Raw genomic sequence first — 12,768 nt, 5'->3', positions numbered from 1 at the left:
GAATTTGAATATTTATTAATTTAAACACACTATTGTTAGTGCCGGATTAGGCCAGTGTAATCAAAAATCCAAAAATATTATCTCTCGGAATCATAATGAAAGTTATTTGGAAAAATTTACTTTTGGAGAATTTGTTGCAATTTATCAAATACTCCAAAAATGTACAAAATTATAGCATTCTGAAAATAGGAGTAATTAGAATACTTTGTTTAGTAACGTCTAAATTTAATTTAATCCTGTCCGACACTGACTACTTTGACTTATAAACCTGTTATTATACGATCGAGATCAATATTAGTTCTAAGCGATTTGAACGTTTTAGACTCTTGCAATAGGAATGATGATATAGTATGACTATATACCACTGTATCTTAAACGAAAGAAGAGTAAGTCTTATGGATCAAATGGAAAACTCATTTCCAACTATTTCCTCATATAAAATATTTCTACTAATATAACAAGAATAGAGATACTTGTCACGAATTTTTATTAAATAATCATTGTGTTTTAATGACAGCTTTGCATAGTGTATTTATGATTCATGAGTATTTTTCCTGAACTTCTTGAACATCTTAAACGAAAGAAGAGTAAGTCTTATGGATCAAATGGAAAACTCATTTCCAACTATTTCCTCATATAAAATATTTCTACTAATATAACAAGAATAGAGATACTTGTCACGAATTTTTATTAAATAATCATTGTGTTTTAATGATAGCTTTGCATAGTGTATTTATGATTCATGAGTATTTTTCCTAAACTTCTTAGTATAATGTCCAAAAAGTTCTAAAGCATTCAAAATTGTCATAGTCATAGGGTAAAAGAGAACGTTTTGTTGTTTACATCCACCTCCAAGAATCAGACCATAATTTTAAAATGTTTAACCAAATACTGATTTCAGAGTTTAAAATACATATATATAACAAACAAAAACACGAATTTTCGATACATTTCTCTTCATAAATAAACGTTAAAAACTTAAATCATGGTACAGATTTTGGATAAATGACTATTGTGTAGGGTACACAAGCTTCGCAGTATTAAAAACCTACGGTATTTATCTTTTTTCAATTTGTCGCACTCACCTTTCGTTCGCCAATTTGTACCCATTCAGTCTTATCCTTCAAGGCACTTTGTATGGGCTGTATAAGCATGGAGATGGATGAGAGGGTGGCCTCCTTTAGCCTATTGAACTCATCGAAACATCCCCAGGCGCCGCAACGTGCCAAGCCGGTTAGGATTAAACTCATCGATTCGGTGTCCACATTCTGTGCGAAAGAACAAAACAATTCCCGGACATAATGATAAATCGCATTTGGCTCTTCCATTCCACACTGTCGCATCACTCATCTTACCTCATCGCAATTGAAAACCAACACAAGCCGTCCCAGCATTGAGCCCAAAGCCTTGACGCATTCCGTTTTGCCAGTGCCAGCTGGCCCGAAAGGATTACCGCCAAGACCCATGTGCATGGCCTGGGTGAGTATAAGATAACACTTGTGGGTCAACCTTGTGTGGACCAATTTGTTGACCTGACCCAGATATTCGTAGGCATACTCAAATTCTGCATAAACCATGTGAACATAAACCTGATGATCTCCAGCAGCAGCAACACCTTTGCCTGTTCCACGGCCTAGGTAGTATCTCAGCTGACTCAGCCAGTGCCAGTCAGTTGGATGCATCACATTGTTCGCTTGCAGCTCCTCCACAACTCCCTTGTAGTGCACCAAATCGAGAAGCAGTGCCCTAAGCTTTAGGTCCATCAAAGTTTGACCTTTTGCATGTTGCTTCAGCTCAGATAGATGGGATATTTCCGCCTGCAGCTGCTGATGCAATTTATCCAGTGACATCGATTTAATGGCCTGTTCCACTTGTCGCGTAAAGTGCAAAGCCCGCGATGTGGCTACCACTTGACTAACATATCGCTGGAGTAGAGATTCGCTGAGATTTGAGCTCGAGCCATTGGTGTTTGTGTAACACTCATGGATCTGGCTACGTAGGGTGTCCTTCACGCAGCTCACCAGCTGATTGAGCCATCGCTGGAGAAATCATAAAGAGTAAAGAATTCTATCTGGATTCCAAGCCATCCAATCTCACCTCAATGTCACCTGTCATGTCAACTGGTTGGCTTAGTTTAAGCTCATCTCCATCCGAGCTGTTCATTGCCAAGATGCTGTAAAAGTCCTTGTTCTCGTTTTGTCTGATTTTCAGGCTATGACAGCCAGGAAAAAGTTTCCGTATGTGACGCTGAATGATGTCCGCATCTTTGCTGGCCTGACCCAATAACTCCAAAAGATCATCATCGCCAAGAAAATAGAAGCGAGGAAATGAATTGCGTTTGTCCTAAAAAAAAGGATTAGAAAAAGTAACAACACAACATCTTGATGAGATAATATAAGCTTCGTTAGACAGTTAAATTTCTCACCGTTATATAGCTCATTAGATTCTGTTGACATCTGGCCAATTGGGTTTCCAAAGAATTGACTATGGTCATGATATTGTTAATCTTTAGCAGCGAAGTAACCCGAGAATCTATTTCGATTTCTCTCATGACAAAACGAAAATCCTTATCGATGCGTTTAAATAGAGCTTGTTCCTGTTGCAAAGTTCCTGAACCAAAAACGGGCTCCAAATAGACCCAACTGAAAAATAATAATATTAAAATTTCTTTTGAAGATCCCTTTTAAAATTTCTTCTTACCGCCTCTGAGAATGACTTAGGCTAGTCAGAAGTGTGTCCAACTGGTTGAGGCGATTCTCCCAGAGCTCTGCCTGATCGGAAAAACTATCAAAGGCAGCTGAATTTTTGGCAGATTGCAATAAAGATTGATTATCGCCAATTTTGTTTAGAACTTCTTGATAGTCCTTGATAAGAGAAATATTCGAAGAGCGTTTGATCAATTTAAATTGAGCTGTGACTGACCATTGATCCAGTTCAATGAGAGCTTGTCGAACAATTTGTTCGGAGCCAGCCTGTCGGACAATATTGCCAATTTCCTGACCAGCCGATTGCAAAACATCTATGTTGCCTAGAATATCCTTTAGGATAATGGCATAAAAGGGTTTAGTTGGCTGATGCAGTAATTGAAATATCCTAGCCCAGTGTCGCTCACTCAGAGCATCCGATTGCAGTAATTGCAGTATGGGCAAAGCCAATTGAAGTCTCTCCACTTGTTGCCTTATGCGTTTCGAGGGTAAGTCTATGGAACTATTGACAGAAACCTCCCATTTGCTGATGAACTCATTTAAAACATATGGACGACGACGAAAGATGGTCCATTCCTCTTGTAGAATGGGCTCAAGTTCCCTGAGAAACAGATCATAGATTTGCCATTGCTTAGATTGTTCTTCGATTTTGTTATCAATCTCATCGAAATGTTTTAACACATCGATTGGGAAATCCATATTGAATTTCCCACATTCATCCAAAAACTGCCGTTTCTTCTCGATTAAATTCTGCCAATGTAAGCGACGTTCTTTGAAAATCTCTAAGGAAGCATCCTCATTGGCCTCCAATTCGGCTATGGTTGACTCCCATCTCAAGAGGAACTTTTCAGCCTCATTTTGTAGATTATGCATTTGAGTTTGTGCTTGATTCTTAATCAAATCCACTTGACGTTGCAGTATGACGGCATGATTCTCCAATAGCGGATGCAGTTGCTCCCATTGTTGCAAGATGCTGGCCAAAGCTGTAACCCGTTCCTTGCACCAACCAGCCAAACATGAATCCTTTGCCTTGACTCTCTCCAAAGTCTCTGCTATAGTGGGTAAGTCACCCATTATCTTGTCATATTTCATTGAAGATTGACTAATGCTTCCCTCATCGTCCATAGGAACGTTCTTGAGAAATTTCAGAGCATTTTGTAGAAATTCCTGTATAGCGTCTACATCCGTTAGAATTGAGGCTCTTAGACTATTAGCCAAAGCCTCCCAATAGCGTCGACTGATGAACTCAATGTCACTCCTTAGGGGCAGCACATTGATCACTATGCAATCGATTGATTCTTCAGATTGTTGCAATTTGGCTAATTGTTGACTAAAGTGTTTGCAAGAACGAAAATTTCTATCCCAATCTTCAGCCTGATTCAGGTGTATGCCACACAGTTGTTCCACATCCACACAACCCAAGGCAATCCAAGGTAGCCAAATCTTTTTAAACTCCTCCAATTTATCGAATAGTTCATTTGCTCGTCTATACAGAGGACCGAAATGTTGGCGATTCAATCTCACCATAGTCTTGAAGAGATTTCCACTCTGCTCGGAGAGACCATGAAAATTCGATGGTCTATCGATAAAACGCCTCAATTGACTGTAGTATATATCACGTATCTCCTCTTCGGCGGGACTATAGCATAGTTCCCGGTTTCGTAATACTAATTTTATGTGTATATCCGGTAATTTGTTATTCATATCAAGTAAACCAAGTATATATTGATATTCAAGCACTTTATACAACTGATGATCCCAATGCAATTTAAAGGCATCCAAATTGGTATAACCCTGACGCTCTAGAGTCATTAAAAGATCGCGCAAATGTCTGAGCTCATCCTTCCAGATTTGATTTTGTGTAAACAAATCAGTGGACATTAGTTTCATGATCTGGGGGAATTTAATCATTATTGGAAATGTTAATCATATTGGTATGGGATTATAAAGGATATGTAACCTGTTATTGAAGTAAGACTTACCGTTCTCTTGGCCTGTTCATGATAGCCAACTAATAGGGTATTATCCGAGGATAGTTTCGACACGGCTGCTTGTAAGGTATTGACATAACGCTGGACAGAGGTCTCTTCCTGCCAGGCGACAGTTTCACTTTGCACTAGACGCTGCAGTTCCAAGGCATTCTTTAGCATAATAGGCCGCTGGCAGGGAATCATGCGATCTCCGATGGTATTGTGAAATGTGGCTATTTGCTGTAAGCGACGGGCATAGCACATATACTTGGCCGCATGAGTGGCGGCAGCACGTAACTCCAAGGGAACATTGTAGCCAAGATTCTCGAATTCGCGCACATCCTGACAGAAGGTAACCAATTTGGGATTGAAAGTGACACGCATCAGTTGCCTGCCTTCCTTCTCGAATTTTACTACAGCCTGGTCGTCCCGTAGTTTCAGTTCACCGCTCTTTACGGCGGTCGAGCACTGACCCGACCAGATTTCAAAATTAGTACGCAACAAGGATTCAGTTTCCTCTTTGATTTCTTGGACTGCCTTGTTAATCTTGTCGAAACCTTCCCGTCCGCTTATCAAATGGCTAACCTTTTCAATTTCCTGAATTTGATATTGGACCACTTTGAGCCAACGGCATTCGTTGCAGATCACTGACAAGTGACCAGTATCGGGTTCCATATTCGTATCCGTCATAGCTTTACGCAAATCTTGCAGCAATAAATGCAGTGACTGCAGGAATTGCTCCCTTTCTATGGTCAAAAGTTCGAGGACAGCAGGACGTTGTATCAGAGTCTCGTATTTGGAGAATATATAGATAACCTGTCGAGGATTACTCAAATGTTGATGTAACTGGGTTTTCAATGCCGATGCAATGCGTTCATCAATTGGTTGCAACACCTGCTCGAAATGTTGCAGGGCTTTTTGCCACTTGGCCTGACCCAGACTGGTGGTGTCGAAGATGTTGAAATCCGTAAATGGTGCCTGCTCCTGAAACATCTCCTGCAGCTCTGAGTCATTTAAAAGTGTGGCTATCTGTTTATACAATTGCTTAATATTTCGTATTTCACTGAGACGTTCTTTAAACTGTTGCCCACGTTTGGGTACATGAGGATCCCCTACCCACGGATGTTTTACATAATTGGGCCAAAAGAGTCGTGTCAATGAATCACACAATTGTATCCAGGCATCCACAGTGTCGATACATTGGCTCATCAAATTATTCACATGATACGAATTCAGGCTCCAAATGTCTTCCGCCATGAGTTGAGTTAGACAAGCCTCAAGCAGACGTTTCGCTATAATGTCCAATAGATCGGCCATACGTTGCTGGGGATAATTGTAGGGCAAACGCCACAGTTCATCTAGATTATTATGGGCATGATCGAGGAACTCTTCAATGGTTGTGCCATGACTATTGACAGTCCCGCCATCAATGGTGCTGCAATGGTTTTTAAAATAGTTTTGAAAATATTTTCAAGAAATTTCTTAACAAATTTTAATCCTCAACAGCTTATATTAAATTTTATAAATAACTTATTTTATGTCTATCTAAATGTTTTCCTTAAAAAATATTGAAATATGTACATATGTAGTATAAAATGTGTAAAAAGAGATTATGACTCCTCTATTTAAAAAATTATATTTGTTCGCAATATTGCAAAATATTCAAGTTATTTCAAGTTAACTTTGAGGCAAACTTTTTTTTAAAAATATCGAAACACATTTTATCTTAGCATCTTTAATATGAAGTTATATCCCTTATAAACCATCTACATATATTTCGATTTTGCTGTTTTTTTTTTCAATTTTGAATAACTTACCTAATTTTTTGATCAATTTTCTCCAAGACACCGATAAAGACTTGAGCCGTTTCGCGATCTAAGCGCGAACTAGATTTTTGTCCCAGTTTTTGTTTCCAATATTTGATCTCCTGCTTTAGACTAGTAATGCCTGAATGAAAGAGAATGGGTATTCAAAATTCCGGAATATATTTACAAAAATATTCAACTTACCACTTTGAGGCAAACCTAGACTAGAACCCAATGAGACATGTAAATTCTCTAGAAGGCCACTTAGTTCAGGAGTGTATTCATGGCGCTGCAATCAAAGTGGGGGAAGGAAAAGAGTATTAAAACTATGAACAAGAGAGACGTAGAGAGAGGTAAAAGGGAATATAATATAATTGACAAAATGGAATTTGCCAGAAGAGAAACAAATTGAATTATGAGCAGAAAAAAAAGAAAGCAAACAGTAAAGCAATTTAAGATGAGAAGTAGCAAGAATTATCCATATATATATATATATATATAAGATATACAGAGATATAAGGTAGACTTACACGAGCCGCTGCTTGTGGAGAAAATACACGTGAAACGGAATTGTAAATGGATTTAACCAGGCCACCCTCCAGTGTTAATATGCCCAACAGTGGCTCGGCATCTGCGTTTGCTTCTGCGGATGTTGGACTTATACCGGCTCCGGTTGCACCAGTTGCAGCTCCTTGGCCAATGCCAACCTGCGGCACCTTGTAGAATAGCAAACAGACTTCGTCGTTAGGTATACGATGTTGAAATTTGATTTTGCCATCGCTTTTATTATGCACAGCCGAGATAATCGTATGCTCATCTCGCTCCAGAAATTCCAATATAGTTGCCGTTTGCTCATCCAATTCCGTGCCAGGAATGCGGCCACCAAAATAATCCACTGGTACATAGCACACACAAATTGAGATAAGAATTTTTCATTCGATTATTGCATAGAGAACTTACCAGAAGTATTGATAATGAATTTACTGCGTTGACTCATGTCTAACGACTGCAGAAACTTTCAGTTTCAAGCGAACTAAAATGATTAGGGAAAAGCAGGAAAAATAATAACAAGAAAAACTAACCAACTATTTGTTGTCCTTTTTCGCTAAGGGTTGCCATTGGCAACAACAATCGGGCAGTGTGTTTTGCCGTTGTCAGGTCGTTGTCAATTCCATGGGGGTTGCCGTTGTTGTTGTTGTTCCTACCTTTTGCACCTGTTGTTGTTTTGTTGGCCACACGTGTTTGTTGTTCTACCTTTCATGCATCCCTTGGCAATCCCTCAAATCTCATTTCACTTGCTTGTCTAATGGTCATGCATGGCCAGAGCATGGTTTGGGGCGTTAAAGTGGGCGTGTTCTGGGGTTGGTGCTGGTGCTGTTAAGCACTAAAAATGCCTCACCAGTTTTATATCATTTGAATGTCCAATAATTGAATTGTACGGGCGTGTTGAAAAGTGGAAAATGATGACAAGTGATGAGGAGGCAAAAGGTGGATGTATATAGTAGTAGTAGGGAGGATGTTTATGAGACTTTGTCACTGTTTGTAAGGACTCAACTTAGAAATGATGGAGTGGAGTAGAGTAGAGAAGCATGTTAGCAAACTACACTGAAAAAATTTTATTTTTATGGGACTGTCAAAACATGAAAATTCGTTATTTTCTGAGCAAAGTCAAAAGCCACTGACTTGGCCCCGTTAGTCTCAGCTAGATAATGATACGGCTCAGTTCTCACTTAACATGAAATATAATATCTAAAACTTATAATGCAATACTTTAGTTTAAGCAGTTAGTCCTGCCTCACCTAAGTGATTTTTCATATATTGCCCATAATGTGAAATATTTTGGACTTTAAAATCGAGTTAAGAACAAAAAATATGTATCAACTTTTTACTTTCATTTTAAGTTACAAATTTTTAGCTTGATTCTAATCACATTTGCAGAAACTCTCCAGTTAAGCTGCAGGGGGGGAATTGAAGTTTTAAAGAACTAAAGTTTTAGCCCACAAAAACTAAGTTAAGCTAACTTGCACCACAAATAACTATGAAGTGAGATGTTTCAGAGACTGGCAAAGCCCTAAATGAATTTTCCACACACTCGTCCCCCAGGCCCACTGAAAGAGAGAATAAGCCACACAAAAGCGAATTTAATAACCGATGCAGGAGGCAGCACTTGCTTTCTACCTTCACATAAACATTACCACATACTCCGCTGCCTCGACAGTCCATTCCAGTTTGCTGCCATTTGAAAAAGACATACGCACATACACACTCACATGCATCAAGCCGTCATCCTGCGCTTATCCTGTCTGCATATGTTTGATGCAAATACCAGTAAAATAGTTTGGCAATTCTTTCCTTCCTTCCTGCCGCCTTCCTTTTGGCCTTGTCTATCCATCTATCCCTCTAGGGTCACAAACTTTTATAGGCAAACAAAATGGAAATTTCACTTGCTGTGGTATTTTTTTTCCCCCATCTTTAGTTTTTCGTTTTCTATTCGTCTCTTTTAATACCTTGTAGTCTTAAGGTATTAAGGGGTATATAATATTAGTAAAGATTTGCATTGCCAAAATTACATTCGGTTATTTATATAGATTCATAGACAATAATCTAAAGTAACCATGATAACAAATAATTAAAAATGGAATTTATATTTACTTACTTTATTAGTGATGAAGAGTATCCAATATGTCGATGTTCGAACATTCTGAACGGTTTTTATTATAGTTTTTTTCTCTTTGTTTTGCCAACTGTCAACAGTTAAATAGCACTGCAAATTAACTGCATAATAAAATTTAGCCATTTAGCTGACTCTTTTTCGCCACTGAAAGACTTCAACAAAATGCAAAGTTTCCATTCTTTTTTTCCATTTGCCACATAAAAAGTGAAAGCTTTGATGTTGCCGACATTTTATTATGGCATGAGAAAAATCTCTCTTATAAATTTAAAAAGAAAAAAACCAATTTGGAAAATTGTGAATAATCATAATAAAAATCTTTGACTGGCTTTGCTGGAAAATTTGTGACTTTTTGCCATTGTTTTTGGGCAATCATTTAAAGCATGAAATCAAATCATAATTTAGCATGGCCATCAAAATGGCCCCAAAAAGTAGGCAACTAAATTAATCTATTTTGCTTTGGGTTGATTTAGCCTAAATAGTAGTTGGCTCGGTTTAGTTTAGTTTAGTTGATGGCGATTTATGTATTTATGGCCCTCTACATACTTTCGATAATATTTTATGACGATGAATTCTTTTCTTGGTTTCTCCTTCTTTTTTTTGGTTTTGGTTCTGTTGGTTTTATTGCCCAACTGACTGGCTTGCGGCTCATGCTGGGAGGTAAAGACAATGACAACGACGCCTTGGCAGTGTGTTTAGAGCTTTGGCCAAAAGAATTTATGGTTTATGGCGTTTTGTTTGGTTTTTGTCAAATTACACATACATGTACATGAACACAAACACACACACACACACACATGACACACTCTCACACATGGACAACCTATTGTTCTCTGCTATTCTATGGGTCTATTCAGGCGTATAAATTCTCTCCAACACATAGGAATTCTATTTTTTTTTCGGCATTTTATATTAAAATTGCTCTTTGAGGGCCTGTCTCATCTTTTGTCTCTCTCTCTCTCTCTCTCTCTCTCTGTGTGTCTTTGTTTATTTGTTTACGCTTTCGTTCCAATAAAAACATATCAATGTGAAAATTTTTTATCACACGACAACCAATAATAATAATAACCAAAAGACAACCATAAAATTGGAAATTATATCACAGATTATGTTTCTTATGGGCCGGAGTAGAGGCAAAAAAAGATAGAAGAAATAAATATAAATTGAAAATAATAATATTGTTGATCGTAAGTGTCGATAAGGAATGATAATAAAACAAGTCAATATGTTAATATTAAGCTGGGGAATTGTCATACAATATTTTGCCATATATCAGTTGAAAATTGACCAATCCAAATGGTAATTTATAGATTTAATTTAAAGTAACGTTAATCAACGTTAATCATTAGCGTAAAAGGCCGAGTCGACACCTACAGAAATATTTGAAAAACGAAACTTTTTCAAGGAAATTTAAGAAATTTAAAATTTTATTTTGGTACGCAACACAACGTTATATGATCTCCTACGCAGCCAAAAACTAGCTTCCTCAAGTTTTACTTTTCATTAAAAAACTGAAAAAGTTTACAAAACAGATTGAAATTTTATTTTTTTACTTACCCAAAATAATTAAAATAAAATTGACCATTAATATTATAATAGCAAAGTCCATCCAAGTCATTTCTTTACATTCGCAATTGTTATAAATTTGAAAAAATAAAAACAAGTAGTCGAACAATTAAACGATTTCTTTAGCTAATCGGTTAAAAGTGGGTCACTATTTAGTTTAGTTAATTGTTGATCTTGAAAAATTGTTTACTCAAAACACGATTAAAGCGATGCCATAGGAAGAGAGAGTGTCATGTACATATGTCTATGCCGTGATTGAACTCAAACCAGAAACAAAAAACATAAAAAGAGATAACATTTGACCATTGTGCTCTTTATGGATAACCTCATCACACAAATGAATCTCAATTTAAGCATTATTATACCATACACCCATAGGGGGAAGTGGTATATTAAAGTCGCCAAATGTATGTAATTATGTATGTGTATGATTTTGCCACGTACCTTTTCGCCCCCGTAATTTGAAAAATTTCGATTATCTCCCGTATGCAATCAAATATTGGCACACTTAATTTTGTTTACTAATATCCAGCAAAATACTAAATTTGATCGAAATATAAATATTTTTTTGTATAAAAACTTAAGTAACAGTTTACTCAAAAAACGAAATGTAGGTAAGATGTCAGTCATTCTCATATTTTAATTGTGTACCTTTTTGGTTTCAGCTGCACTTTTATAATGTCTACATTACCAGTTTCTCATTTATCCATGGTAAATAATCGATAAGATTAGTATTTATTGATGGTACACCTGAATTGCATTCCTGAGAACCTCTACTCACGATACCGAACTGCACAAGACGTTGTGACTTATAATAATTGGCAGCGTATATCAATGCATTGCCAGAATCTCCATTACAAGTATCGTTACGGTCTCCAGAAACACATATTGAATTACTTGGAGCGTACAAGCTGCAATTTGTTCGAAATGCGTTTATCTCCAAGGGTAGTACGGAATATGTGTTGTTCTCGGTCAAGCCCCAGCCAGCTATTAAAAATTGATTCATAGTTTTGCTCATATTTCTTAGTTCCGGTGATGTTGGCAAACAGATGGGAATAATGTGCTCTAAAAAATTCGAGATTCGATTAGAGTGATCAGATTAACTTAAATGTATACCATACCTTTCATTTTCACATTGTCGTCTAGTTGTACTAAAGCTATGTCATTTTCACCATTACCAGAAATATTAAACTTATTATGAACTATGATATCCTTAACTGCAAAATTTTCATGACCTTTCTCAGTTCTATGTCGTCTTGTATAATTTAATTGATCTAAGTGATGTTCACCCAAACGAATTTGTTTAATTCTGTGGAAAAATACATTAATCAATTACATTTTTCATTGTTAATTACATACGGCCTTTGATCATCGATAACACAATGTGCAGCTGTCAGTATAAATCCTATAAATTATTTTTTAAATGATTAATCAGGCATTAATTAAGGTTAATGGATTGTTGCTTACTTTTTGTTATAAGCGAGCCGCCACAAAGATTCTTATATGTGCCAGGATATTCTTCATACATGAGCAATGCCAACCATGGCCTGGAATGTATTACGATCTCACGGCCGGAAATACTTTTCTGCTCGAAAATGTCACCACAATATTGCGGAAAATTCAATCGCTTTAGGCTCTCGAACTCTTCGGGGCAGCAAACATGTTCCTATTGAAAATAGGTTTTAAATTAGATCACTTTAATTTTAATTATACTTACCCTAGTTGGTCTGTAGCAACTGTCATTTCTCATCAATTCGTGTTTTTGTGTTGAATCTAGTTTTTCCAATTTTTCCATTAATTTCGGGCAAGACATCAATGGAACACAATTGCCATGATCATTATCAGAAGTAATACAAATAGCTACAGCTAAACATAGTATTAAGAGCTTTTCAATAAGTGTGCATTAAGTATTGTATGTATATTCTCACTTGATTTTTTCAAATTTGGTGCAGCTATTGCAAATTCAACGAAAATAAGGAGCATCAACTTTAAGACAACCATTTCGTATAATGTTTAAAAAGAAACTGACAAAGATTTGTAGCGTCTCTTCA

General features: G+C 36.9%; 1 protein-coding gene and 1 long non-coding RNA gene across 2 annotated transcripts; one reads left to right on the top strand and one right to left on the bottom strand.

Moving 5' to 3' along the window:
* The first annotated feature begins 3,382 nt into the window (after positions 1-3,382).
* Positions 3,383-6,104, top strand: LOC124460416. Its single transcript, XR_006954328.1, has 3 exons — positions 3,383-3,766; positions 3,833-4,138; positions 4,200-6,104. It is a non-coding gene; the product is annotated as an uncharacterized LOC124460416 (long non-coding RNA).
* Positions 6,105-11,337: 5,233 nt separating this feature from the next.
* On the bottom strand, positions 11,338-12,116 carry LOC124460392 (serine protease grass-like). Its single transcript, XM_047011037.1, has 3 exons — positions 12,077-12,116; positions 11,839-12,026; positions 11,338-11,782 (listed from the first exon to the last, which is right to left on the bottom strand). Exons 2-3 carry the CDS (start codon positions 11,843-11,845, stop codon positions 11,400-11,402), a joined length of 390 nt encoding a protein of 129 aa, XP_046866993.1. The 5' UTR covers positions 11,846-12,026; positions 12,077-12,116; the 3' UTR covers positions 11,338-11,399.
* Between the last annotated feature and the right edge of the window lie 652 nt (positions 12,117-12,768).

The sequence above is a fragment of the Drosophila willistoni genome (assembly GCF_018902025.1).
Source record: "Drosophila willistoni isolate 14030-0811.24 chromosome 2R unlocalized genomic scaffold, UCI_dwil_1.1 Seg200, whole genome shotgun sequence".
In the NCBI taxonomy this organism is placed as follows: Eukaryota; Metazoa; Arthropoda; class Insecta; order Diptera; family Drosophilidae; genus Drosophila; species Drosophila willistoni.
Note: the sequence above shows the minus strand (reverse complement) of the source record. Positions and strands in the feature narration are given on the sequence as shown.